At 49.1% G+C, this 25,935-nt stretch overlaps 1 protein-coding gene and 1 long non-coding RNA gene across 7 annotated transcripts in view; one reads left to right on the forward strand and one right to left on the reverse strand.

The window, feature by feature from the left end:
* VLDLR (very low density lipoprotein receptor) overlaps positions 1-11,758 on the reverse strand; it is a 47,151-nt gene extending 35,393 nt beyond the window's left edge. For 3 of the 5 annotated variants that reach the window (XM_049897291.1, XM_049897290.1, XM_049897289.1), the window contains exon 1: positions 11,241-11,492. In XM_049897291.1, the coding sequence (XP_049753248.1) occupies positions 11,241-11,322 (82 nt within the window). In that variant the 5' untranslated portion in view covers positions 11,323-11,492. Of the gene's footprint in view, positions 1-11,240; positions 11,493-11,672 lie in introns of those variants that run through there. The other 2 variants (XM_049897287.1, XM_049897288.1) reach the window with 2 other exon arrangements.
* Positions 11,759-12,306: 548 nt separating this feature from the next.
* On the forward strand, positions 12,307-25,265 carry LOC126083457 (uncharacterized). Of its 2 annotated transcripts, none has more exons than XR_007518804.1 (3): positions 12,307-13,011; positions 13,662-19,179; positions 19,644-25,265. It is a non-coding gene; the product is annotated as an uncharacterized LOC126083457 (long non-coding RNA). The 2 variants fall into 2 exon arrangements; XR_007518803.1 differs by having other exon boundaries at positions 13,662-13,967; positions 17,518-25,265.
* The last annotated feature ends 670 nt before the right edge of the window (positions 25,266-25,935 follow it).

Raw genomic sequence — 25,935 nt, forward strand, 5'->3', positions numbered from 1 at the left:
AATGCCAGGCCTTCAAACCGGGCTCTGACCAGCACCTTGCCAGAAACTCGCCTACTTGCATACCTGGAACCCAGATAATATGGGGGTGACACAAACTGTTAACACGCTCGGCTACTAAATGAAAGGTTGGAGGTTTGAGTCTACCCAGAGGTGCCTCAGAACAAAGGCCTGGTGATCTGCTTTAGAAAACTCTGTGGAGCACAGTTCCGCTCTGACGCACAGGGGTCACCACGAGTCGGAGTCGACCAATGGCAACTGGCTTAACATGTTTCCAGGTACCCAACTGAGACGCATCTCTCCGCCTGCACTGGGGTGCTCATGCTGCCCGCTGCCGTGGCTTCCGGGGCCCGGTGCCCACTTCTCCCCCACCCGTCCTCAGTGCTGGAGCATACAGGTGTCATTATCTACTGGAATTTCTCCAGTCCATTTGTTTTGGCACTTCTGGGACTGCCAAGGGCATTTATTTTTAGTCCAGATCACTTGGACTGCTTGCCACTTGAATGCCGATCTTTCTATTCATAGGTTAAAACTCATTTTAGGACAAGCAGATTTCCAAGTCAACCAAGTTTTCCTGCAGAGAAGATTAGCAGGAGGCAAAACACTGCAACAGAGAGAAGGAGGAAGGCCAAGCTGCCAAGCTATAAGGCTGTGTTCTTGTTTTAAGGTCAGCCCTTTAGGCATTGTAAGAGCCGGGTGTGGGGCGGACGAAAAACTGTCAAACACTTGAATTAATCCTTCTGATTTGCTGAAATAAGATATTTTGCATATCGATTAAGCAATTTTTCCATTTACATCTGATCGAGGTGGTCTTTGAAGTCCCTGGGTGGTGCAATCAATTAAATGCTTGACTGCTTACCAGATGGTTGGCAGCTCAAGTCCACTCAGAGGTGCGTTGGAAGAAAGCCCGGGCAATCTACTTCGGGAAGGTCACAGCCATTGACAACCCCATGGAGCACAGCTCTACTCTCACACACATGGGGTCGCCGTGAGTTGGAATCGACTCTGTGGCAACTGGTTTGGTTTTTGAGGTGACTGTAAGAATCACGCAGAGTAAACGAATGGTTGCTGCTGGCCCAGCACTGTTCTAAGACTTCATGTCTCCTACCCCATTTAATTGTCATGCTAAACACTATGAACCCCTTTTACAGATCAGAAAATCTGTTTGGAAAAGCGAAGGAACTTGCCTAAGCTCATCCTGGGTAAAACTTAGGATTTGAATCCAGTCAGTCTGGCTCCAGATTTAGTGCCACTGAGCATACACGCAAAGCAGAGCACCTGACTCAGCACTGCGTTCTTCTATGATATTCCGCTGACTTGTTGTAACTTAGGTAGTAGAGCCAGTTTAAACGAATCCAGAATTGAGTAGCTTCACTTGCCAAGATGACACTGTTCTAATACAGTATACAGTTGTGATGGAGCCCTCTCCTCCCCCACTGCAGTTAAAAAAAAAACTGTTAGGATTTTCTCAGCAGGTATTTTCTTGCAAGAACTACAGTTTGTTTTCTTGGCTAGGGCACACTGGTGTCCCAATAAGTCTGGGCAAAGGCCCTCTACCGCTGGAAGTGACTAGCTTCTCGGGGTGGTAAGTAGAGTCTGTGGTTCTCAAACTTTAGCATGCTTCATGTCACCTGGAGGGTTTGTTCAAACACAGGAGGCTGCCCCCGCCCCCCGAGTTTCTGATTCAGGGGGGATAGAGTGGGGCCCCCACCACCCATCTGTCACTTTGGTACTCGGGGCTTGCGTGTTGCTGTGACGCTGCAAGCTGTGTCACCTATATTTCAAACACCCCAGCAGGGTCACCCACGGTAAACCGAGCAGAGCTTCCAGACCAAGACAGACTAGAAGAAAGGCCTGGCAATCTAAATCCAAAAATTAGCCCATGAAAACCGTAAAGGTCACAACAGAACATTGTCCAGTACGAAGCTGGAAGACGAGCCCTCTAGGTTGGAAGACATTCAAAACACACAGTGGCCGCAACAATGGATTCGAGTATACCGGTGATCCTGAAGACGGCGCAGGACCAGCAATGTTTCGTTCTGTTGTCCGGCATGAGTCAGCTGACCTAAGAGCAATGAATGGCAACCACAGGGTGGGGCTCGAATTTGCATTTCTAATGAACTCCCAGATGATGTAGAGGCTGCTGGTCCCAGACTTTGAGAACCACTGCACTAAGGTTTCTACCCACAAGGAAGCCAGTAATTTCATTTTCTGGGTTGGAATATATCCTACTAAGCCGTTTGATGACTGAATGGACACAAGTGAGGCCTTGGAGTCAGTATTGTCGTAGTTGCGTGCCATTGAGTCGGTTCCACTCATAGCAACCCTACAGGACATAGTAGAGCTGACCCACAGGGTCTTCTAGGCTCTAATCTTTAGGGTTCAGATTGCCAGGTCTTTCTCCCTCAGAGCCGCTATGTGGGTTTGAACCACCAACCTTTTGGTTAGCAGCCAAGTGCTTCACTGTTTGCACCACTCAGCGCTTCTTTTGTGCCCATTCGGAAGGTACACTGTATTTGGACACCTGCTACCACCGCGCAGTAGGTGGTTTCTTCTCACACCTACTGTGCCCTCCCCGGGTGCCCCGTCTTTGACTGGCCCATCACTTACTCTAAATCAGAAGTCTACTAACGAGCCCAGACCCTCCTTGACATTCTGTCATCAAGCCTCGGCAGCGTCCAAGCCCTCATTTTCACCTGATCTAAATTTGAGTTTCCTGCTCTTCCCGTTCCAGTCTGCTGCTTTCTCTATCCTAGTTGAGGCGGGGATTCAAGTCGCCCAGAAGGGCCACACAATCCACTGGTGATTCACGGTAGAATTCTCTCCTTCCATGCGGGAGACTCAGGTTCAAGTTCGAGTCAATGCCCCTCGTGCGCAGCCACCTCCCGTCTGTCAGTGCAGGCTTGTGTGTTGCCAGGATGCTAAATAGGTTTCAGCAGAGCTTCCAGACCAAGACAGACTAGGAAGAAAGGCCTGGCAATCTGCTTCTGGAAACCAGCCAACGAAAACTCTAAGGAGCACAACGGAACATTGTCTGATCTCTAAGCCACCATGAGGATGGGCATCGTTTCTTTCCATTGTATACGGGGTTGCCAGCAGTTGGGGCTGACTCGATGGCAGCTAACAACAGAACGGCCAGGTATGCCAAGGCGGGCCTCACTTCCTGGCTTCTCACTGTGTCTAGGATTGAGTCTAAGTGTTTTCTCAGTGTTTTCCCAATGAGTCACCACTCACCATATGCTCAGGCTGTACCCGCTGAGCTAACAACCCCAAGGGCCCCATTCACTTCCCTCTCCCCCTCCTGTTTTGGTTTGGCTCCGTTACCCCTGCTCACTTACCCACCAGGAGTGGGCTCAGATGTCATTTCTCAAATGAGGCCTTCGAATCCTTCCTTTCTCGGCAGAACTAGGTGTTGTCTGGCTGTGTCCCTGTAACCTCAGGCCTGCTACACAGCCGGCAGGTACCGCGTTGTGCTTACCTATCTGCTCCCACCTCTAGGAAAGGGCTGGAACTTATCTCTGAAACTCAGGGCCTGGCGCCTGGCATATAAAGATTCCCTAGGCGCTAGTTAGTATTCCCGGAAGCACCCATTGATTTATTAGTTCACTAACAAAGCAGGTCTGAACTATAGACTTTTCTCAAAGCATTCTTCCCAGCTTTACTGAACTTGAAACCAAGTGTGACCAGCTGTGTCACGAGCTAGAATACTTTGAAAGACTCTAGGTTTATAAAGGACATTTCCCTTTGCCTTGTTGAGTGCTGCCACCTCATCTTTGGGGCACTTTGTCATTTGAAAGCAGTGCACTTTCACACGCCTGTCTGTCAGAAGGAGTGTGGCGGTGTGGCTGTGCTGGGCTTTCTTCCCTGTCAAGAAGAGGTTCTGGCACGCAGGAAAGTTAGCAGACGCTAGCGGGTAAGGTAGGAGCCCTGGTGGCGCTACTGGTTAGCACTCAGCTGTTAACAGAAAGATTGGTGGTTTGAACCCACCAGCCACTCTGTGGGAGAAAAACCTGGTAATCTGCTCCTGTAATGAGTAAAAAGCCAAACCCAACCTGATGCTGTCAAGTGGATTCCCACTCGGAGTGACCCTATATGACAGAGGAGAGCTGCCCCATGTTTCCAAGGAGCAATTGGTGGATTCGAACTGCTGACCTTTTGGCTGGCAGCTGAGCTCTTAACCGCTGAGCCACCAGGGCTCCCCTGTAAGATTAGAGCCTAGGAAATCTTATGGGCCAGTTCTATTCTGTCACATGGGGTGGCTGTGGGTTGAAAATCGACTCGACAGCACCTAACAAGACAACAACAATGGGTGAGGTTAGAAATGTGATCTCTCAGACCTGGATTTTACTTCTGACACGTTTTAATATCCTTGTGGCAAAGTTGGCAGCAACGCGCTGTCACTGGAATCTTGTTATTTTGCAAGATCATCTGTAGAGCTGGTGTAGCTCCTGGTTCTGTCAGATGAAAGCCTAAGTTCTTGGAGACTTTAGGAAACTCCCTGGGGTGGCGTAAACTACTAACATAAAGGTTGGCGATTTGAATCCACCTAGCAGCACCATGGAAGAAAGGCCTGGCAATCCGCTGTAAAGAATAAGGCCAAGAAAACCCTATGGAGCTCAGTTCTACTCTGTAATCTGTGGGGTTGCCATGAGTCAGAGCTGATTCCACAGCAGCGGGTTTGGTTTGGGTTGGTTTATTAAGTTATAACATATGAGATGCCTTGCAAATGTGATCACCAAGATTTTTATCCTCTCCCTTCTTTGGTAAACTGCAAGCCCCTTGCCACTACCAGCTCAGATCACTGTAAGGGTGGACACATAAAGGCCACTGGCCAGCAGGGCCAACCCAGATACCCCAAGGTGGTGATGCCATCAGCCACTTTGGTCACTGCTCTCATCTTAGCTTTGCCCTCCAATGTTCTCTCTTAACTACGAGTCATGCATACCTTTCCCGGCCCACATAGCATCTGTAAGACTGCAAGTAGGTAAAGGTTCACTAAGCAAACATCACTTCCTTTTAAGCAGAATCTCTGGACTAGTAACTCTCGCAGCACCTAGCATTTTCTTGTTAGTGGCTCAAAATAACTAGCAGGCCCCGGCTTTCCTGGGAGATGTCACCTTATGACCGGACACCTTATTTTGTTCCTGCGGCGTGGTTAGTGTGCCTAGAGAGGTGATACTAACGGTGTTAGAGTTGAAAGGAGAGCAGTGCTGGTTCATGGTAGAATTCTCACTTTCCATGTGGAGAGAGAGCTGAGTTCAATTCCCAGCCAACGCCCCTTACGCACAACCACCACCCGTCTGTCCGTGGAGGCTTGTGTGTTGCTGTGATGCTGAACAGGCTTCTGTGGAGCTTCCAGACGAAAACAGACTAGGAAGAAAGGCCTGGTGACCTACTTCTGAAATCAGCCAGTGACAATGCTATGAGCCATGATGGAACACCATCTGATCTGCAACCCATTGTGAGGATGGCACGGGGCTGGGCAGTGATTCGTTATACTGCGCATGGGGTTGCCATGAGTCGGGGCTGACTTGATGGCAATAACAAAACGGTCAGGAGCGCCAAGGAGGGCATCACTTCCTGACTTCCCACTGTCTCTACAATCGAGTCTAAGTTCCCTACGGGACTAAGGTGGGCTAGGAAGACAGGCATGGTGATCCACTTCCAAAAATCAGCCGGTAAAAACCCTGTGGGTCACGACTGTTCGATTCTGTCGTGCATGTGGTCATCGTGAGTTGAGAGACGACTTGACAGCTAACAAAAGCAGTCTAGTGGAAGCCAAAAGAGCTTGCAGAAAGATATTGATTCAGACTGAAAAATGCAGAGAGTGAAATGGAGGCGATTTTTACGTACAAAGCCAGATTCTCCCAAAGCAGAGTCACATTCTGCTTTTAAGCCCTCAGGAAAACTCTCAGTTCTCACGTTTCCCAGCCAAAAAACTCTGGCCAGGGGACGAAAATTGTCTCTGGACCACTTATACACCTTTCTAGCAGGTACATCCCATCCATCACCTCCGTAGGAGGTATTTTGGGACCCTGCCTTGAAAGTAGTTTCTCATTCTGGGGTCCAGGTACTCTCGAGATTTACTTAACTTAAACCCACTGCCGTCGAGTTGATTCCGACTCATAGCGACCCTATATGACAGACTAGAACTGACCCATAGAGTTTCCAAGGAGCGCCTAGCGGATTTGAACTGCCCTTAGAAGGGAAAAAACTAGGCAATTTTGAGCCTATTAACTAACCATCTGCAGGGCAGCTCTACTAGCCTACCATAAGAAATTCTCCTAAGGCAGGTACATTGCACACCTTATCACAGGACTTTCAGGCATTTAATTTCTTATAGGCTAGAATGTGACAGTGGTTTTCCAAGGAACAGTCAGTATCCAAAGGAAATGTGGTTACGTGGTTATGACTTCAAGCCACAGCAGCTGACTGCCTAGCCTTGATCACTCTTCCCTCTTTTGAAAAGACTTTACTCAAGCTCTGTGACATACAGTGAACAGTCTAGATATTTAATATGAGCTATTTACACTTCCGTGCTCTGAGTCTTTGGTCTTTGGATCAAAATCCACAGCCGTATAGCTAAGAACGATCTGTTTCCTCAATCTTGAGGCAATGTTCTAGTCTAGGACTTCTCATTAGGGCTAATCAGTTAGATGTCCCTCTTGGAACAGAAGGGTTGTAACTATTTTCCACGTCCTCTAGAGCTCAACTACTAGCTGAAAGATTGGCAGTTCGAACCCACCCAGAGGCACCTCAGAAGATAAGACTGGTGATCTTCTTCTAAAAGGTCACAGCTTTGAAAACCCTGTGGAGTAAGTGTAGTCTGTACAATTGGGTCATCATGAGTCATAATCGACTTGAAGGCAACTAACAACAGAGCTGGCCAACGAAAAGGGAAGACAGAAGGGGAACAGATACATTTGAACTGTGGCATTGGGAAAGAATATCGAATATACCGTGGACTGCCTGAAGAACAAACAAGTAAGTCTTAGAAGAAATAAAACCAGAATGCTACTTACAAGTAAGGATGGTGAGACTTTGACTTGCTTACTTAGGACACGTCATCAGGAAAGACCAATCACTAGAAAAGGACATCATGGTTGATAAAGAAGAGGGCCAACAAAAACGAGGGAAACCCTCGGTGCAGTGGATTGATAGAACAGCCACGACAACAGACTCAAACATACCAAGGATCGTGAAGATGGCGCGAGACCAGGCAACACTTCCTTCTGTTATACCTGAGGTCGCGATGAGTCCGAGCCGACCCAACGGCAACTAACAACGTCACAACTGTAATGAACCTACTCAAGTGAAATCACGTCGAGGGTTCCTTAATTTATAAAGGGCAGAAAAACTTCAGTCAGGCCTCCTGCTTCTGTTGTTGCTGGGGTCAGCCAGAGTTACCCTTGCTGGCAATGTAGTTTGTTTACAGTATTTAAGTGGCAACGCTGGTCAGTTCTGCTGGACTTGGCCTTTCAGCATGTTTTAGGTATCCGAGGACTCAAGCAATAAAAACAAAGAGTCAAAGTGACACAGGACAGACATTTAAGCTAAATGCCACATGAAGTGGGCAAGAGGCCAGTCTGGAGAACAAATCTGCTCATGACTTCAAGAAGCTGTCACTGCCATCAAGGACTTGGCTGGTGATCCTGGTGTAGAGGCTCTGCTCGTATGCTTATTCCCTGACCTACACGAGGACCACTATCATCGTCACACCTGCCCTTTTCTCCTTCCCCACCTCTCCGGGTCTGTAACTACTGCCAGTCTTTACCAACCCCCTTTTCTCGATGAGAGGAGCTCCTGTGGTGACTAGCCACGGGGTCACCATAAGTTGGAATCAGGGGACAGCAACTGTGGTGTGATGGCTTGCTTTTATATGGCCTTTCTTGCCATGGTCTTGTAACGCCCACCAAACAACTGGGTGGGACTATGCAAATAAGTTGCTCACGGCCTACCAAGGGATTGGACAGCTTGCTAATAATGCACACTCTTTGAATGGAATCCCTGTGGGGGGTTGGGCCATGCAAATAAGGTGTATGGAACCCTAACAAGAGGATTGATCAGTTTTTCCATCCTGCTAGGCTTAAAAGAAAGTCAATCCCAGAGTAGAGGGGGACCTCACTACCACCAAGAAGAAGAGAAGGGAGAAGAGAGTGTCCTTTGGACCCGGGGTTCCTGTGCTGAGAATCTCCTAGGCCCAGGAGACAGAGAGCTGTAACAACAGAGACAGCACAAGACGGTGAGAAGGAGCAGCAAGTGCAGCAGAGAACTGGTAGCAGCAGAACCAGGAGACCATTAGGAGACGATGCAGCGGGCTTCCCACCCATGGAGAGAGAAAGCTGAGTGCCTTCAGGCAGGAGGCTTGCTGGCAGAGTGGGGTGCCTCCAGGCACTTATTGGTAGAGCTAAAGAGCTTTGTAACACTTGCCTGGGCAAGCAGAGGCCAGGCCAAGGGACCAAGGGCCAGGGAGAGGCCTGCCTGGGGGCATGGCTGAGGATCTTTCTTGACCTAAGGACTGAATCCTGAGTTGTTCCTGATCCTGAATTATAACCTGTTACTTCCCTAATAAACCCCATCATTGTGAGTATGGTCTATGAGTTCTGTGCGGCCAAATGAAATAATCCAACCCAGCAGAGAAGTAGAGTGCCGTGGCAGGGATGGCTGGCGTCAGAATTGGTAAAAAGATTGGATGGTGGAGGTATGTTTGACCTCTGCGACACTGGGATTAATCTCGGGCTGATGGCGATTCTCTCTCCCTCCTGAAGTTTGAGGAGGACCTCCAATGCCCCCCATGCCATTTTTATAGCAACTAACAACAAGAGCCATATATGAATAGCTCCCACAAAACTGTGCTTCTAGACTCTGGCCTTAAAGAACATACGTTACCCTAGATCCTAACTTTGACTTCGTTGGCTGGAGGAAATGTTCTAGAACCCCTCTGTGTTTTGCTATCAAGCACAGTATACCACTGAATTTGACCTTCTCTTAGTAGTTTGACTTAGGTTTCTTGCCAGAGTCTTAGGGTACCCTTGCCCTTGTCCTGGAGTATTTTAAACCAGTACCATGAGCATGTGGGTGTTGGGAGTGGTACTGTGAAAAAAAGAGCTAAGTGTAGAAGACCTGGGCCAGGAAGTCAGTCCATATGCCTTGGGACTATGAACTTAAAACAGGGTCAGTCTGGGTTGGCTTAGGGTCGATACCTGCTTGGCCAACCCCAAACTCCCTCCAGTTCAGAAAGGATGTGCCTGCCTGCCTTCCTTGGAAAAACTGAAGTCTTGAGTGGGTTTCCCTCTCCCAGTGTTCATGGCATGCCACATATTTTCCAGGTGACAAAAAGGAGTAAAGGGACCCTTACTTACACAAATACTAGGAATACATATGGCTCCAACTAACTCTTTGAACAGTTAGCTGTATTTTTAGCAACCTACAGGGAAAAGTGAAACTCTAACCTAAAGGGTTGCATGCTAAATTCAAAGACTATGAAGGGGCATGCAGGAAAAATGAATCTTTCCTCCCAACTCTGTGGCCACTTATGAGGCATTTCTGGCACACCTTAGAGTTTTGACATGGTACTGAAAAGTGTAAAGCAAGACACAGCACTGTCCCTCGAGAAGTTGTTTAGTTAAGCTGGTTTTGCTGTCCATTAATGATTAGTGGTGGGGTCTGCAAACGCTAGGAAGCAGGGCTTTGCTAGTCTCTCAGGTTTATTACACATCAAGGACCCTCTTCACTGCCTGTTGGCCGCTCCGGAGAAGTCTGAGCAGGGAGAGCGTTTCAGAGCACCGTCAGTTGGCGCGGCCAGGTCTCTCACGTTTCCCTTAAAGATAACGCTTCTCACGCTGCAAAGTTAGGAGCCCGCGAAGCCATGTGACCAACCCAAACGTGATCGGGCGGCCGGCCAATCGCAGGGGACAGAAGAGCCGGTCCCAGCTTAGCACGTTCGCTGGGGACTGTGGAGACCAGGGGGCAGGGGTGCAGCTCGAGACTTAACCCCAAGTACTCAGACACGGCCTGAACACAGACTTTTAGGTTTGCTCTCCTTCTCAGAAGACGCACGTGACTGTAGGCAGGCGGGCCCCCTAAGCCATCAGGGACCCGAGAAGGTGCTTAGGGCCAAGGCAGCTTTCTGCCCCAATTCCCTAGAGCTGCCAAGCCAGCCTGTTGATGCCATGACCACTTCAGGGACCCACCAGGATTCTGACCGCACCCCCTTAGAGCAGCGTTTCCTGTCACCTGCCCAGGAAAGTTGTTGCAGCCCCAAAGTGGTCTGAGAGTGGTTGAAGACAGGGCCTTCAGGCCCAGTGCGGCAGAGCCCTGGGGACTCCACGGTGGTCCCCCCACCCTCAACAAGCCACAGCCACCCCTCAGCGCTCCCAGCCCGCGCTCCTCCTCTGATCTATTGTTTAGAATGAAGGCTAACCACAGTCACTAGACTAAGGCTCAATTCCTCTCCAGGAAACCTCACTGCAGGAGGATCAGTAACTAACCTGATTGTGTCCTCGTCCCCACTGCCCCTCCCCCACTCAGCAAGCCCCGAGACCCCGGAGTGTGGGGTGGGGGTTCCAAAAGCCGCCAGAAGGGTGGGGAGGGAAGGCAGTCGTCCCCAAGGGAAGTCCTATTTAAAGCCTCTTTCCTCCCCTAACCAGCACCCGGGAAGGGGCCCGGCACCGGGGGGAGCGCAGGCCCGGTGCGCCGGCTACGCAATGCTCCCGGCGGGTGCCCACGGAACGCGCGCCTACTCACGGCGGCGGGGACACCCTGGCCCCGGTTGGCTCCGGCGCCCTGCGTCCCTGATGTCACCTACCCTCGCCCACCACTCGCTCGCACCATCCCTGAGACCGAGGAGCTTGCCCGGGTGCCGACACCGTCTTGGCCTGGCCCTCTGCCTCCTTTCTAACACTCCGCGCGGCAAAGGAGGCAGGACCATTGTTCCAAGGGCTGCGGAGCCACATCCCCAGCCCCTGCCGGGTGGGTGAAGAATGAGGCCAAGCCGCGACTTTGGGGAGGGGGTGGAAGGAATGCGGACGAGTTGAGGTGCGGCTTTAGGATACCCCGAATCCCACGTCTCGCAAGCTCATGAGCTGCGGCGCTGACAGCTCCTAGGCGCCACCGGGTGTTGCGGGAGGGGGGAGGTTGGGAGACGAGGAGCGCGGAGAAGCGCTTCTACTAGGTTGGGCGCAGGAGCCCCTCAGCCGCCCCAAGGTCCTCGGGTCGCCCGCGGGGGGTACGTTCTCACTCACCCGCTCCGGTGGCGCCGCTCCCCCGGGGCGCCCAGCTCAGCGCGAGCAGCAGCCAGAGCGCCCAGCGCGCGGACGTGCCCATAGTGCCCGCTGGGATGGTGCCGCCGCCGCTCGGCACAAGTTACCAGCCTTCGGAAGGAGGAAGGAGGTGGGGGCGGGGCGGGGAGGAGGGGAAGGAGTTAGAGGGGGACCGGGAGCCGGGAGAAGAGGGCACCCCCTCCCCGCCGACTTGCACAACCTCCTCCCCACCAGCAGCCCTCCCGCCCGCCCGCCCGCCTCCCGGCTGCAGCCGCCGCGCCAGCCGGGCCTGCGGGCAGCAATAATGCAGGCGCTGCAGAGCAGGGGAGGGGCGGGAGGGGACGGGGGGGCCGGAGGGGACGTGGGGGGGTGCGGGAGGAGCGCCGAGCCAGCGAGCAGGCGCCCGGCACCCACCCGGCGCGGCCCGAGCGCTGGGAGCCGCGGAGGGCGGGAGGCGGGCAGTCGGCGTCCGCTCGGCCCTGCAGGGTGTGAGCGCCAGCGAGCGAGCGAGCGAGCCGGCGGGCGGGTGGCCGGGCGCGAGTGGCCGTGGCCGTGGCCGTGACCGCCGCCGCCCGGACTGCTCCTGGCCCGGCTGCTCCGCGCGCCCGCTGGCTCACGGGGGCCCGGGGCGGCTGCTGGTTGGCTCGCGCGCCGCCCTCGCCTCCAATCCCCCGGGCCTGCCCTAATTTCCTGATCCAGGGAACCTGCCGCCGCCGCTGTGCGCTCCCTACAGTCAGCACTGTTCCCTCCCGGCAGCCACCAGCAGTCAGGGCAGCGGCGACAGCAGCAGTTAGCGCTGATGCAACTGTCGTTGCTATTGCCAGCGCCTCCCCACTCACGGCGCTTGCAGCCCGGGGTCTTGAAGCGTCCAGGGGCTACACCCTCGCCCGCGCCCCTTCCCCCCACCCCTCCGGCTGGTACTGTGAGGCTGGTAGGTAGCCGCTTCCTTGGCCCTCCTGAAAGTGATGAAGAGGAGGGGCCAAAACGTCTGGACTGCTCTGATGTGGGGTTCCGGGTGCCCGTCTCCATTGCACGTTGTAAAAATTGTATGTGGGAGCGTGCGTACGGTTGTGGCTTGTTCTCTGTAATAGAAAAAGGCTAAATATAACCCAGTCTGGGACAGGAGGGGAATTGCTCGCGCGGCTCTGCATTCTCTCGTCAAGGATTATAGTTAATTGCTAATTGCACAAAATGATAGTTTGAGGGCCTGCAATTAAAAGCTTAACCTTTTCTTGTTTGGGGAGGGGGCACGTGTGGGTTTGTTCTTCTTGATAGACTTGGTAACATTCCATTACAAGGCATAAGGAAAAGAAAAATAGGAGGCAAAGGTAAGATTCAGAGAAAGAAATGATTCTTGTTTTGTTCCTGGGAGTTCCCGAATCTATAATTTGTTTTTTGTGTACTTCAGTTTTCTTGCATACTTTCCTCTGGTTGAGTGCCTGGCCCTCTGTGGTCTGCTAAGCATCCTGCAAGGGTGGGAGGGCACACCAAGCTAGTTGGTCTTCTTAAATAAAGGCTTTTTATAATGTTGAAAAAGAAGAAAGCTTCATTTTCATCTTGAATGACTCAAACTTGGCAGATTTCACTCAGACCAGGTTCGGCTCTGTCCCATTGATGATCTGAGAGGTGGTGCTTGTTGCCTAACTCTATTCTCTGTGCCCTGATTCTCTTCTGGCATCTATCAAGGCTGGCCAGTGGATGGGACCTGTCTCAAGAACTTACTGCACCCAGGAGGCAGAGAGGAAAATTCCAGGTCAGGAGACACTCGGCCGGGGGGGGGGGGGGGGGGGCAGAGGATTGCATAGATTGTGGCGGATAAGCAGGAAGCAGCTTCAGTCTCCCCACGGATGGGGTCGCAGTGTCGCTCATTCCGAATGCTATTTTGCCCACCTCTGTGGTTGGCTACAACTTTGGTACAAGCTGCAGCAGCCACCCACGTGTTGCACGTGAAACTGAATTACAAAGCCTTTTACGTCAGTTGGTAGTGAAGATGCACGTTGGTGTTCACCTAACAGGCATTAAGGTGTGACGGTAAAAGTTAGGCACATGGCGTCTTTGGTGTTCTCCAGGTGGTCTGCAAGGCCATCTGACAAGCCATGCCGCTTTACAGAAGAAGGAAGGGGGTAGAGGAAGTAGGCAGAATCAATACGAGAAAAAGTACGTTAATGAACCATCACGCGGCTTGTTTTCAACATTTTACTCAGAGATGAATGTACACCACAGTCTAAACACTGATATGGCGCAATCAGACTTATCTTTAACAAACATGTGTTACTCTATCTCTGCAAGGGACACAAATAAACTGTTACTGAAATTAGCAGCAGTTCTATGTTCAACCCTGTGTTCTGTATTCATTCCTGCGGTTTCTTTCTTTCTTTTTTTTTTTTTTGTGGAATCAAAAAGAAAAGCGGAACCTTCAGCTCCACCTCTGACTGGCTGTGAAACTTGGGAAAATCAGTGTGCCTCTCTGTGCCTGCCTTCCGACCTGTAAACTGAGAACAGAAACCAACCTGCATAACAGCAAGTGCTCCGTGACCTCAGCTCCCTGCAAAGCACTGATTAGTAGAAGTATTATCAGGAGAAATGTATTTGATTAATGTAGAAAGTAACCAGATAACCAGCAGGAGGAATGTATCAGGAGTGGAGCTTGTGTGGTTGAGCTAACTGGGCTCAGAGAGCTTGGCGCTGCGGGACCACCAAAGCGTTCAGGTGAATCGATAGGCAGTCCCACTCACTCCCATGATCCGCCACATTTGTTTGCTTGTGGAGGCAACGAACATGGAGTAGCCCAGGGTAACAGGCACTGTCTGGGCATTGGGCATAGAGAGACGTTACCCAGGGAAGCTCACCATCTGGTCAGGAGACAGACAAGCAATTGCAGTAGCCTGTGTACAGCACAGTGGTCCCTGGACGGTGCATAGGGTTGACATAAAAAAAAAAAAGCGAACCCGATTCCAACTCATGGCGACCCTATAGGACAGAGTAAAGCTGCCCCATTGGGTTTCTAAGGAGCGGCTGGTAGATTTGAACTGCCGACCTTCTGGTTAGCAGCCAAGCTCTTAACCAGTGTGTCACGAGGGCTCTGGGGTTAACATACTCAGCTGCTAATTGGAAGGTTGGAGGCTCCAGTCCCCACTCAGAGATGCCTTGGAAGGAAGGCCTGGCAATCTACTTCCAAAAACTCAGCCACTGAAAATCCTATAGAGCACAGGCGGTGGCTGTGAGTCAGAATCGACCTGATGGCAATTGGTAAACCGAGCATCTTCATCTACCGAGGTTTTGGTACCTCAGCACAACCTTGCGTTCACAGCAGGTGAAGGGGAAGAAAGGCCATGGAAAACAGAGGGAACTGGGACAAAAGAGCGTCATGTATTCAAGGAAATACGGGGGATTCAGGACGGCTCAAGTAGGCTAAAGGTAGAAGCAGAGGCTGGGTTAGGAGCTGTGGGTGTTTGTCACGCTAAAGCTTTGTATGTACTTCATCCCATGAGGCTGCGGCCAGAACTCATTATGGAGTTTTTTGGTTTTGTTTAGTTTATTTTAAAGATATTTATTTTGTATTGTGGTGAGTATATATGTAGAAAAAAAATACTTGCTATTTCAACATATTTTACTTGTACGATTCAGTGGCATTAATTCCTTTCGTCACATTGTGCAGCCATCACCACTGTTTTCATTCCCCTTAACAGAAGCTCAGTGTCCCCCAAGCTTCATAATGGATTTCGATCAGAGGACAGACATCTAGTTTGTTCTGGAAAGATCCTTCTGGCAGTGGTATGAAGGTGACTTATTTAGTGGGGTGGGACAGAGGACTGTTGTTGTGTGCCACTGAGTCAATTCCAACTCATAGCGGCCCTCTGTGACAGAGCAGAACTGCCCCATGGGGTTTCCTAGGCTGTAATCTTTATAGGAACAGACTACCAGGTCTTTCTCTTCAACAGTGGCTGGTGGGTTCAAATTGTCGACCTTCCAGTTAGCAGCTGAGCGTTTAACCATTGCACCTCCAAGGCTCCTTAGGAGGAGATTAGAGGAAGAGCAATTAGTTAGAGGCTCCGGTAGTGAGGGAGGACAGAAAGAAAGGGAGGAAGGAACTATTATTTTCCTTTCAAGAAATGTTCACATACGTAATTCCTCCGGGAGATTTTTCTCCCCAGCCCTTTGGGTATATTTCTTAGACCGCTGTTTTCTAAACAAGCAGGTTCCATTAGAATCATTGGTAATGCCTGTCAAAATGCAGAGTCCCAGGCCCCCCCCACTTGGTGCTCCTGCTTCAGTAGGTTTAGTGTGGAGCCCAAGAATCTGTATTTCTAACCCTACTCCAGGTGATTCTTAAGACCCAGGCTGCTTAAGAAATTTTCTAGAGAAAAAGCTCTGCCTTCTACAGTTTTAACTGCTACGTAGCTTTACTTCTGTTGTTGTTGGGAGCCGCGGAGTTGATGTGGATTCATAGCGACCCCTTGTGACAGAGTAGAACTGCCCCACAGGATTTCCAAGGCCATAATCTTTACAGAAGCCGACTGCCACTTTGTTCTCCTGTGGAGCGCTTTAGCAACTGTGTCACCGAGGCTCTGTAAAGATTGTGACAGAGTAGAACTACCTCACAGGGCTTTTCTAGGTTGTAATCTTGACGGGGCCTTGGTGATGCAGTGGTTAAAGCGCTCTGTGGAAGAACGATGTGGCAGTCTGCTTCTGTAAAGATTAGGGCCTTGGAAGCCCTGTGGGGTAGTTCTGCTCTGTCATATGGGGTCGCCATGAGTCGGAATGGACTGGATGGTACCTGACAAAAACAACATAAGGCTAGATCGGTGCTTCTTAACTGGGGGCAATTTTTCCCCCAATGAACATTTGGAAATGTCTCGAGACATTTTTAATTGTCCCCCCGTGGAGAAAGACCACTGGCATCTGGTGCATCTAGCGGGTGGAGGCCGGGGATGCTGCAAAACACCCTGCAGTGCACAGGACAGCCTCCACGTGCAGAATTTTCAGGTCCAAATGTCAATGGGCCGAGGCTGAGACATCCTGGGCTAGATTTATGAGAAGTCACATGACTACAGTGTAGGAGCTTTTGGTCTAGGGTACAGTAAACCAAAAAAAACCAAACTCGGTGCCGTCGAGTCAATTCCGACTCGTGGCAACCCTACAGGACAGAGTAGAACTGCCTCATACAGTTTCCAAGGAGTGCCTGAAGGATTTGAACTGCTGACCCTTTGGTTAGCAGCCGTAGCTCTTAACCACTACGCCACCAGGTTTTCCAGGGTACGGTAGGGGGACAATATTAGATGGCCTAACAGAAAGATGCTCTCTCCCTAACAAAGAAAGCCCACTTGGGGTTTTTTTCTTTCTTTTTTTTTCCTTGGTCCAGTAATACCAAAAACCCATTGCCCTTGAGTCAATTCCGACTCCTAGTGACCCTATAGGACAGAGTAGAACTGCCCTCTAGGGTTTCCAAGGAGTAGCTGGTGGATTATAACCGCCGACCTTTTGGTTAGCAGCCGAGCTCTTAACCTCTGTGCCACCAGGGCTCGGTTCAGTCAATGGCCGGTGTGAATACGATGTGAGAGAAGGTCATCATAGGTGGACCTACAGACCTGGGAGACATAAGGTGGACCATAGCAGTCTACATTCCCAATCGAAGTAGATCAGGATGACATCCACCTTCTGGCTGGTGGTGACTTCATTGTGTCCTTTATTTTGCAGAAATGTCAGGTTTGTTTGTTTTTCAAGGCAGGAATGAAGTACTGGGCCACTTTTACTTTACTTTCCAAAAACCCTAATAACTAATTTCTGGGATTCTGGCCCCAAATGTGATTGTCCTAATTTGTCAGGAATACAACTTGCAAGAGAGATCGGAATGCGGCTCTGCAGCCTTTAGCTCAGACAATGGGAGCTTTGTGGCCCCCTACGGAGCCAGCTAAGCATAGATTGCTTATTAGGAGGGAGGAATTTTAAGCTGCAAGCTATGAGCAAGTTCTTTAACTGCGTCGCATTGGACCACGGTTTTTAAATTTTTAGGAGTTTTGAGAATACGGACAGTGAGGTGTCTAACGTTCTCTTACCGTTCACATGTGTATAGTTTAAGTCCACTTGATAACTGCTGCGCACCCTCTTTGAGGGGCTGGGTCTTCTGAATGAGTGTGCTGCCTTCCAGCCTTGCTTTTGGGGGCAGTTTTGTCTTACCTCCTCTATATTGTTTTAGAAACACATTTTTGAGTTCTAATGCTATTTTTTGTTTGTTCTTTTTTTTTTAATGCTGATAAAGGAGTCCCTGGATGGTGGAAGTGATTAACATGCATGGCTACAAACCCAAAGATTGGAGGTTCGAGTCTACCCAGAGGTGTCTTGGAAGCAAGGCCTGGCGATCTGCTTGCAAAAGATAGCTACTGGAAACCTTTTGGGATACAGTTCTACCCCCCCACACGTGGGGTCACCACGAATCAGGGTCAACTCCGCAGCAACTTTTTTTTTTAATGCTGGTAACAACCGTACCTGGAATGTGGAGGGGAGCCTGGTTGTCGAGCCTGCTGCTGTGGCTCTAGGGTGGGTTCAAGGAACTGCGAGCGATCCAGAGCCGTTGGAGGGAGAGCGAGTGTCTCTAGGAGGAGATACCAGAGAGCAGGCGAGGACAGTTTAGGAAGGTATTCATATGTTGTTTGGATTTTTATCCCATAAACAGTAAGCTATTGAAGGCTTCTGGTCAAGGGATGATGGATCAGATAAGCCTTTAGAAATACGACCATGTGAGGAGGCGATTACGCTCGTACAGGGTGCAGAGGGCACGCGTGTGGTACCTGGGAGCCTCGTGCATGGAATCAGTGCTGAGATTAGGGAGGCGCCACTGCCAGCTCCTGCGGAGTTGGCTCCGACTCCTGTGGCAGATAGAACTGTACTCCATAGGGCTTTCGATGGCTGATTTTTCAGAATTAGGTCTCCAGGCCTTTCTTCTGAGGTGCCTCTGGGTGGACTCAAACCTCCAGCTTTTCAGTTAGCAACCAAGCGTGTTAACTGTTTGTACCACTCAGGGACTCCAGAGAGGCAGTGTAGGTTAATGGTTAAGACAGTAGATGCTGGAGCCAGTCTTCCTGGGCTCAAAGCCTGGTCAGTCACTTACTAGTTGTGAAATCTTAGGTGAGTTATTTAGCCTTTTTTTTTTCTCTACCTCAGTTTTTTCACCTGAAAAGTGACGCTAACAAGAACACCCACTTCTTACAAGGGTTCAATGCATTTACAAAAGTAAAGCAATGAGAACATTGCCTGGCATATAAAAAATGCTCAAAAGTATTAACAATTATTGTTAAGGATCCCTGATGGCACAGTGGTTAAGCGCTTGGCTGCTAATCGAAAGGTCAGTGGTTCAAATCCACCAGCTGCTCCGTGGGAGAAAGATGTGACAATCTGCTTCCGTAAACATTAACCCATTGCCGTCGAGTTGATTCCGACTCATAGTCAACCCTATAGCACAGAGTAGAGCTTTCCCATGAGGTTTCCAAGGAGCGGCTGGTGGATTTGAACCGCAGACCTTTTGGTTGGCAGCCAAGTTCTTAACCACTGAAGCACCCAGGGCTTCTCCATAAAGATTGCAACCTTGGAAACCCTATAAGGCAGTTCTACTCTGTCCTATAGCTTTGCTATGAGTCAGAGTCAACGCGACAGCAATGAGTTATTGTTAATACTAACGATATTATTATTTTTTGTTGCTGCTCTTATTATTAACATCAGGCCTCAAGTAAAAGAGAGGCAAAGGGACTTTACATGCGTGGACCAAAGCCTTGAGTAATGGGAAGCAACCGTTCTCAACGCTGGCTGCACATTAAAATCTCCTGGAGAGAGATTAAGAATGCCAATACCGGCGCACAACTCTTGATCAATTAAAGAAAAATTTCTGGGCGTGGTGCCTAGGCCTGAGCATTTTGAAAGCTCCCAGGTGGGTCCACTGTGCATTCTAATTGTGAGTCACTGAGTGGAGCCCGAAGCTCTGGGTGGGGGGTGGTATGAAAGGAAAACTGTAGGTGATAGATGAGTGAGAGAGACGTCGCCTTCCCCGGCCCGTGTTCCAGAACAATCTCCTCATCCCAGCGCCGTGCCCTCTCCTCCTGGCCCTGCCTCTCACATGCAGCTAGATCTGCAGCTGTCAGAGAGCCAAGGACCAGGGGAGGTCAGAAGCCCGGCACAGCCAGACTGTAAGGGACCCAGGTGGCGTCTACCTATCAGGTGATGGATTGCATGGCTCCAGTCTCTTGCCTGTACAAATCAATCTACCAGCAAGGACTTGTGGAGCACCTTTTGTGGGACCAGCAGTGTGTCAGGTGACTGGAGGGCAGCCACCAAACAGCCATGTGGCTGCTGCTGGCGAGTGAGCTGTTATGGTTTTGTTTGCTTTTTCTACAGGAGCCAAAACTCAGCTTGTTAAGTGGTAATTGACAGTCCTTTCATCTAAGGAAGTTTCTCTTGAATTCGCTGCCAATGGGAAGTGTATTTTCCCTCCAAGAACTACAGCATTCATTTAGCGAGTGCCCACTCAATTATGAGACCCAACAGAGTTTGCCATCTGAAAAAGGAAAGACCACTTAATGAGTCCTAGAGTCAGAAGTCTGGAACAAATGGATAGACAGATCAAAGAGTCAAGGGGGTCCCATTGTCACTGGAGAAACCCTTTCAGTAGGAGCTGGGTCTTCCAACGAAATCTTAAAGGAGCCCTTGGATGAGTTGTGTGGGAGAGAAAATATGTTTTTGCACATAAAGGTATTGTGATTTCAGCTGACCATCCATTAGGAAAACAAGGTGCAGGCTGAGGTTATGTTGCCAAAGCACGGTGGAAACAGACTTAAGATCTGGTAGAAAATGGAATTCAGTTTTGGGATCTTAAGAATATCTCTCCCTACCCCAAGAGAAACTGAACTCTCTCAGAAGGTATATTTTCCATAGCCGTTTTCTGGGTCTGATTATTCCTGAAGGCACAACCCTTGCCAGTGAGGGGGAAAAAATGGTTTTCTTTTGGGGAGAGGTTTCCTTCTAGAGTTCAAAGACGATTGATGGAAAGAAGGTAATGGGAGACCTTTTGGGATCCCAGATCTGAGGCAGATGGAGTGGGAGGGTATGGGACAGAGAACTAAGCTTGGCATTTTGTTCTGGTTTCTGAAAAGAGCTTGAGCAATTAAGGTGCTCCTTGTCTAAGATGAGCCCTGGTGGTGCAGAGGTGAAGCACTTGGCTGCTAACTGAAAGGTTGGTGGTTTGATCCCACCAGCCACTCCACCAGAGAAAGATGTGGCAGTCTGTTTCCATAATGATTACAGTCTTGGAAACCTTATGGGGCCATTCTACTCTGTCCTATAGGGCTGCTATGAGGAGGAATTGACTCGATGACAATGGGTTTTTGGTTTATCTTTCTAAAATAGCCAGCAAGTAGGGGCTGCACAATCCCCACACCTAACGTTAGGAAGGGAGGGGGCATGATGCAGTCATGCATATTCATTGATTGGATTGATCATAACTATGTCGTAAGACCCCAAACCAAAACCAAACTCATTGCCATCAAATTGATTCTGACTCATAGCAAACCTATAGGACACATTAGAACTACCCCATAGGGTTTCCAAGAATCGGCTGGTGGATTCGAACTGCCGACCTTTTGGATTAGCAGCCATAGCTCTTAACCACTGCACCACCAGCGCTCCATTAAGACCCAAGTCATGCATATTCATTGAAGTCCAAATGACTAGGGGACCCAAGACCTTGGAGCGCTCTCTTTGGGAGCTCCTGGATCGGTAAGAACATCCACGCACCCATGCATGGGATAGGGAGCAGCACGTCCCTGGGGACAGTGGAGGCCCAGTGCCAGACCTTTCTTTGCCATACATCTGTATGCTGTATCCTTCATGGTTGTAATAAATGGGTAACTATAAGTATATGTAATAGTCTCCCTGAATTTTTTGAGCCATCATAGAGAATTAATGAACCCATATTGGTAATGAGCCAGCAGGTGCTGGCATTACAGAGTGGATTTGTGTAGCCCCAGATCTGAGTGGCTAGGTGATAGAGAAAGACTGCATAGGCAGTCGAGGAAGAAGGATAGGGTCCTTCTAGCTTGTCCTTCTAGCTTGTGACCTACTCACAGGGGACAACAGAGAGAGAGAGGCCAGCTGGTCTGAAATGCAGGGAGTTATGCAGACTCCTCAGCCTACAGCTGCTCTCCAGTGACCTGGTCTCATGTGGCCATGGATGATTTGACCTGGCTCAGGATAGCCAGAGATGAGTTCTAACTCTGGGTGGCTAGGGTCGGAGGACTTGCCAGGGAAGTAGCTGGTGACGAGGAGTGGAAATGTGGGAGGATGAGGCCAGGTGGGAGTTGGATTCATGCTGATCCTTGCCATGTGCAGTTAGTGTTAAAGATGGTTTGCCCACCTTGCACCTTTCTAGTGCAGCAGTTTGTGTCATCTTTGCAGAGGGTGTTGGGATTGGGGATGCAGGGCTGGCTTGGGAACCACAACGTAGCTGAAACTAATACTGAATCTGACAAATACTTGCCTTTCGCTTTCTTTTTTCTCTAACCCTAACACCTTGGTATCTCTAATATCCTTTGCAATCAAACGATGCATTCAAAACATACTCCTTTCCTACTACAGTTTCCTCCTTTCTTACTGCAAGAAGTAAGTACCATGAGGGCAAAAAGTATGGTTTCAATAATTGCAGGACCTGCCATGTTCGCGGAATTGAGCTGGAATATGTGAAGCGATCTGTTGATCAGGTTCTGTTGGTGAACTCTGAAAAGTACCTTTCAGGGAGCAAGTGACCGTAAACAGGCTGAATGATTGCTTAGTTTTTCCCTGTCTGCATTCTTTCCTTCTCGCCTTCGTCAGGGACTGCAAGAAAGAACAGAGAGGTGAGGGAGAGTGTGTTGGCTGGCCCCAAGGCGATTCAACATACCCAAGGAGAAATCCATGAAGATTCCTCTTCCATTTATAGTGGGGCCTGCCCAGCTGGAGGATGAGAGCAAAAACAAAACAAAACCATAGCTATGCCTTACATAGTGGGAGAGGAATGTCTTGAATTCGCACATTGCCTTTCTTCTGAGAAGGTTCAAAGTGCTCTGCAAACATGATGTCAGTCATGCCTGGGAGAACTGCTGATGGACTTTCAGGGGAATAATTGCCTTGAGCAGCTAGAGGAGTACGATTCCGATCAGTACCCTTACTGCATCTCTGCAAAGCACCCCCAACTCTTTGATCTTGATCTCACATACACAGAGGGATAGGGGTTAACACTTAACATGGCTGTTTTTGTTGTCAGGTCCCATGGAGTCGATTCCGACTCCTAGAGACTCTATATGACAGCGTAGAGCTGCCTCATATGGTTTCCTAGGCCATCGTCTTTACAGGAGCAGATAGCCAGGTGTTTTCTCCCACAGAGCCACTGGTGGGTTTGAACTGCCAACTTTTCCATTAAGCAGCTGAGCGCTGAACTGCCGTGCCACCAGAAGTCCTCTGCATGGCTAGATGAAGGCTAAGTGAGAAACTCTATGTCTCATGCTTTGAAAAGGCATACTGTAAATTTTTGTAGTTTCTTATTTGTTTCTCTCAAATGGCTATACATAGAGCTGGCATCCTTTTAGGGCGCTTTTTTCAGCAAGACAAAAATAACATGACAGAATAAAACCAGAGGCAGCAAGTCGTATTGGTGGCATTATGACTTGGTACCAAATTGGATTACCTTCTGTAGAACCTGGAATGTCTTCGAGAATATTCCCTGTCTTAGTTATCTAGTGCTGCTGTAATAGAAATACCACAAGTGGCTTTAACAAGCAGAAATTTATTTTCTCACAGTTTATAAGGCTAGAAGTCTGAATTTATGGCACCAGCTCTAGGGGAAGGTTTTCTCTCTGTGTTGGCTCTGGGGGAAGGTCATGTCTCTTTTCAGCTTCTGTTCCTTTGCTCTTTGGTGATCTTCATGTGGTGTGGCATCTATCTTCCCCCATCTCTGCTTGCTTAATCTGCTCCTTTTATATCGCAGAAGAGATCAACTCAAGACACACCCTACACTAATACTTCCTCATTATAACAAAGAAAGCCCATTCCCAGAGGGAATTATAACCACAGGCGTACCAAACCAAACCAAACTCATTGCCATTGAGTCCATCCCGACTCATAGCGACCCTATAGGGCAGAGGAGAACCACCCCATAGGGTTTCCAAGGAGTGGGTGGTGGATTCAAACTGCTGACCTTTTAGTTAGCAAATGAATACTTAACCACTGGCCCACCAGGGCTCCACCACAGGCATAGGAGTTAGAATTTACAACACGTATTTGGAGGGATACAATTCAATCCGTAATATTCCCTTAAGAGAACAATGAAATCACCACTACCCCCGCCCCCCACTTTGTTGTTTTGATTAGGATCTTATGGCAAAGTACAATACTTAGAAATTCTATTACTAGTTAGGAAAAAACAACAGTAGTTATTTCTTTCTCTTTTCTGACTTCACAAGGAAATTTTAGTCACATCCAATGAAGTTGCTTATTTTCCTTTTTTCACGCTTTCCCCCAGCCCTTGGCCTGCCTGCCTTCTGGCTTCACATAAAAAAGCCCAGGAGGCTCTGCTCAAGGAAGAATGTTCTCAGGATATGAAGAGAAATGGAACTGTGCCTTACAGATGTAATGTCATTTCCTCAAATCAAGTCCACTTCGGGAGAAGAGACATTGGAGAAATTATCGGAAATAATGCACAACAGATTATTTGGAAATTGAAGGGGAAAACAGGAACTATTTTTCAGGTCAAATTCTCTTTCCCTTTCATTTGACTCTGTTATGCACTGGCTTCAGTTTGCTTATTTCTACTCACGGGTCTGATATCCTGTCCGAGAGAGTAGCTATTACATTGTCGTTATTAGGTGCCTTTGAGTTGGTTCTGACTCCTAGAGAGCCTATGCACAACAGAACGAAACACTGCCCAGTCCTGCGCCATCCTCGCAATCATTATTATGTCTGAGTCCATTGTTGCAGCCACTGTGTCAATCCGTCTTGCTGAGGGTCTTCCTCTTTTTCGTTGACCCTCTACTTTACCAAGCATGATGTCCTTCTCCAGGCCGGTCCCTCCTGGTGACATGTCCATTAGAATCTTTATTTTCTTGATCACCTACTAGAAGGAACCATTACTGGCCATTTAAATCTCACTCGGCTATAAATACTTGTCTTTATCTAGACTTGGCAGTGCATGTATTAGGTTTATAACCAAAGCAGTGAATTAACTCTTCCCTTCCATCTGGCTACCCTGACTTGGGGGGAGAAGGAGGTCTTTGTGTTTTTCTCCCAAAGGTTGTTGTTCACTGGTGTTGAGTTGACCCTACGCCCATGGACAACGGGACGAAATGCTGCCCAATCCTCGCCACCCCCAAGATGTGTTGAGGATTGGACCTGTGATCCACAGGGTTTCCATTGGCTGATTTTTTTTTTTTTTATTTTTATTGTGCTTTAAGTGAAAGTTTACAAATCAAGTTGGGCTCTCATACAAAAATTTATAAACACCTTGCTATATACTCCTAATTGCTCTCCCCCTCATGAGACACTCCTTCCCTCCACTCTCTCTTTTCATCTCCATTCAGCTAGCTTCTGACCCCCTCTACCCTCTTATCTCCCCTTTAGACAGGAGATGCCAACATAGTCTTATGTGTCTACTTGATCCAAGAAGCTTATTTTTCCCCAGGGTTCATTGGCTGATTTTCAGAAGTAGATTACTAGGCCTTTCTTCCTAGTCCCTCTTAGTCTGGAAGCACTGCCGAAACCTGTTCGGCATCATAGCAACACGCAAGCCTCCACCGATTGACAGGTAGTGGCTCTGTACGAGGTGCATGGGCCAGAAATCGAACCTGGGTCTCCTCCAAAGAAGCAAGAATTTTATCACCGAACCGCCAATGCCCCATTCAGCTTCTAGTAGTGGCCGCAATCCTGGTGTTCCTGGACTTGCAACTGTATCTGCTGTGTGTGTCTGCCTTCACGTGGCGCCTTCCCCCAGTGGTTTCGGTGTCCATTCTACTCTTTTTATAACTCAGAAGGGACTAGGTTTAGGACCCACTGTATTCTAGTAGTAAACCCTCATGGTGTAGTGGTTAAGAGCTACGGCTGGTCTGCAGTTAGAATCCACCAGGCGCTCCTTGGAAACCCTATGGGGCAGTTCTACTCTGTCCTGTAGGGTTGCTATGAGTTGGAATCCACTGTATGGCAATCGGTTTTTTTTTGGTTTGGTATTCTGGTATGACCTCAATAGCATAACATATGGAATCCCTATTTTCCAAACAGGATCACATCCATAGGTATCAGGGTCTATGGTGGGGGGGATACAATTCAACGTACAACACTCTCCTACTTTGATGAAGAAAACATACTAAAAGGGCGGCACACTTGGAACTTCCCCAGGCTCTGCAGGGCCTTTGAGTTCATGAGCAAAGGGAACAATAACCCAGTGGTGTTTTATATTCCAAGATGAAGCTTGCAGCCCACAGAAAAAAATTTAAATTCGTTAGACATGTCCTGTTAGTAAGCAGCTGAGCAAGTAACAGGTACAAGTGTGTGTGTGTGTTGGAAGGATTCCTGGCCCACACTGATGATAAAATGCTTGTAAGTAGTAACCTTTCTGCTAGTCTAGAGGGTGACTCGAGTTACCTTGCTTAACAAAGAAAGAATAACTTTT

This window comes from Elephas maximus, chromosome 9 (assembly GCF_024166365.1).
Source record: "Elephas maximus indicus isolate mEleMax1 chromosome 9, mEleMax1 primary haplotype, whole genome shotgun sequence".
In the NCBI taxonomy this organism is placed as follows: Eukaryota; Metazoa; Chordata; class Mammalia; order Proboscidea; family Elephantidae; genus Elephas; species Elephas maximus.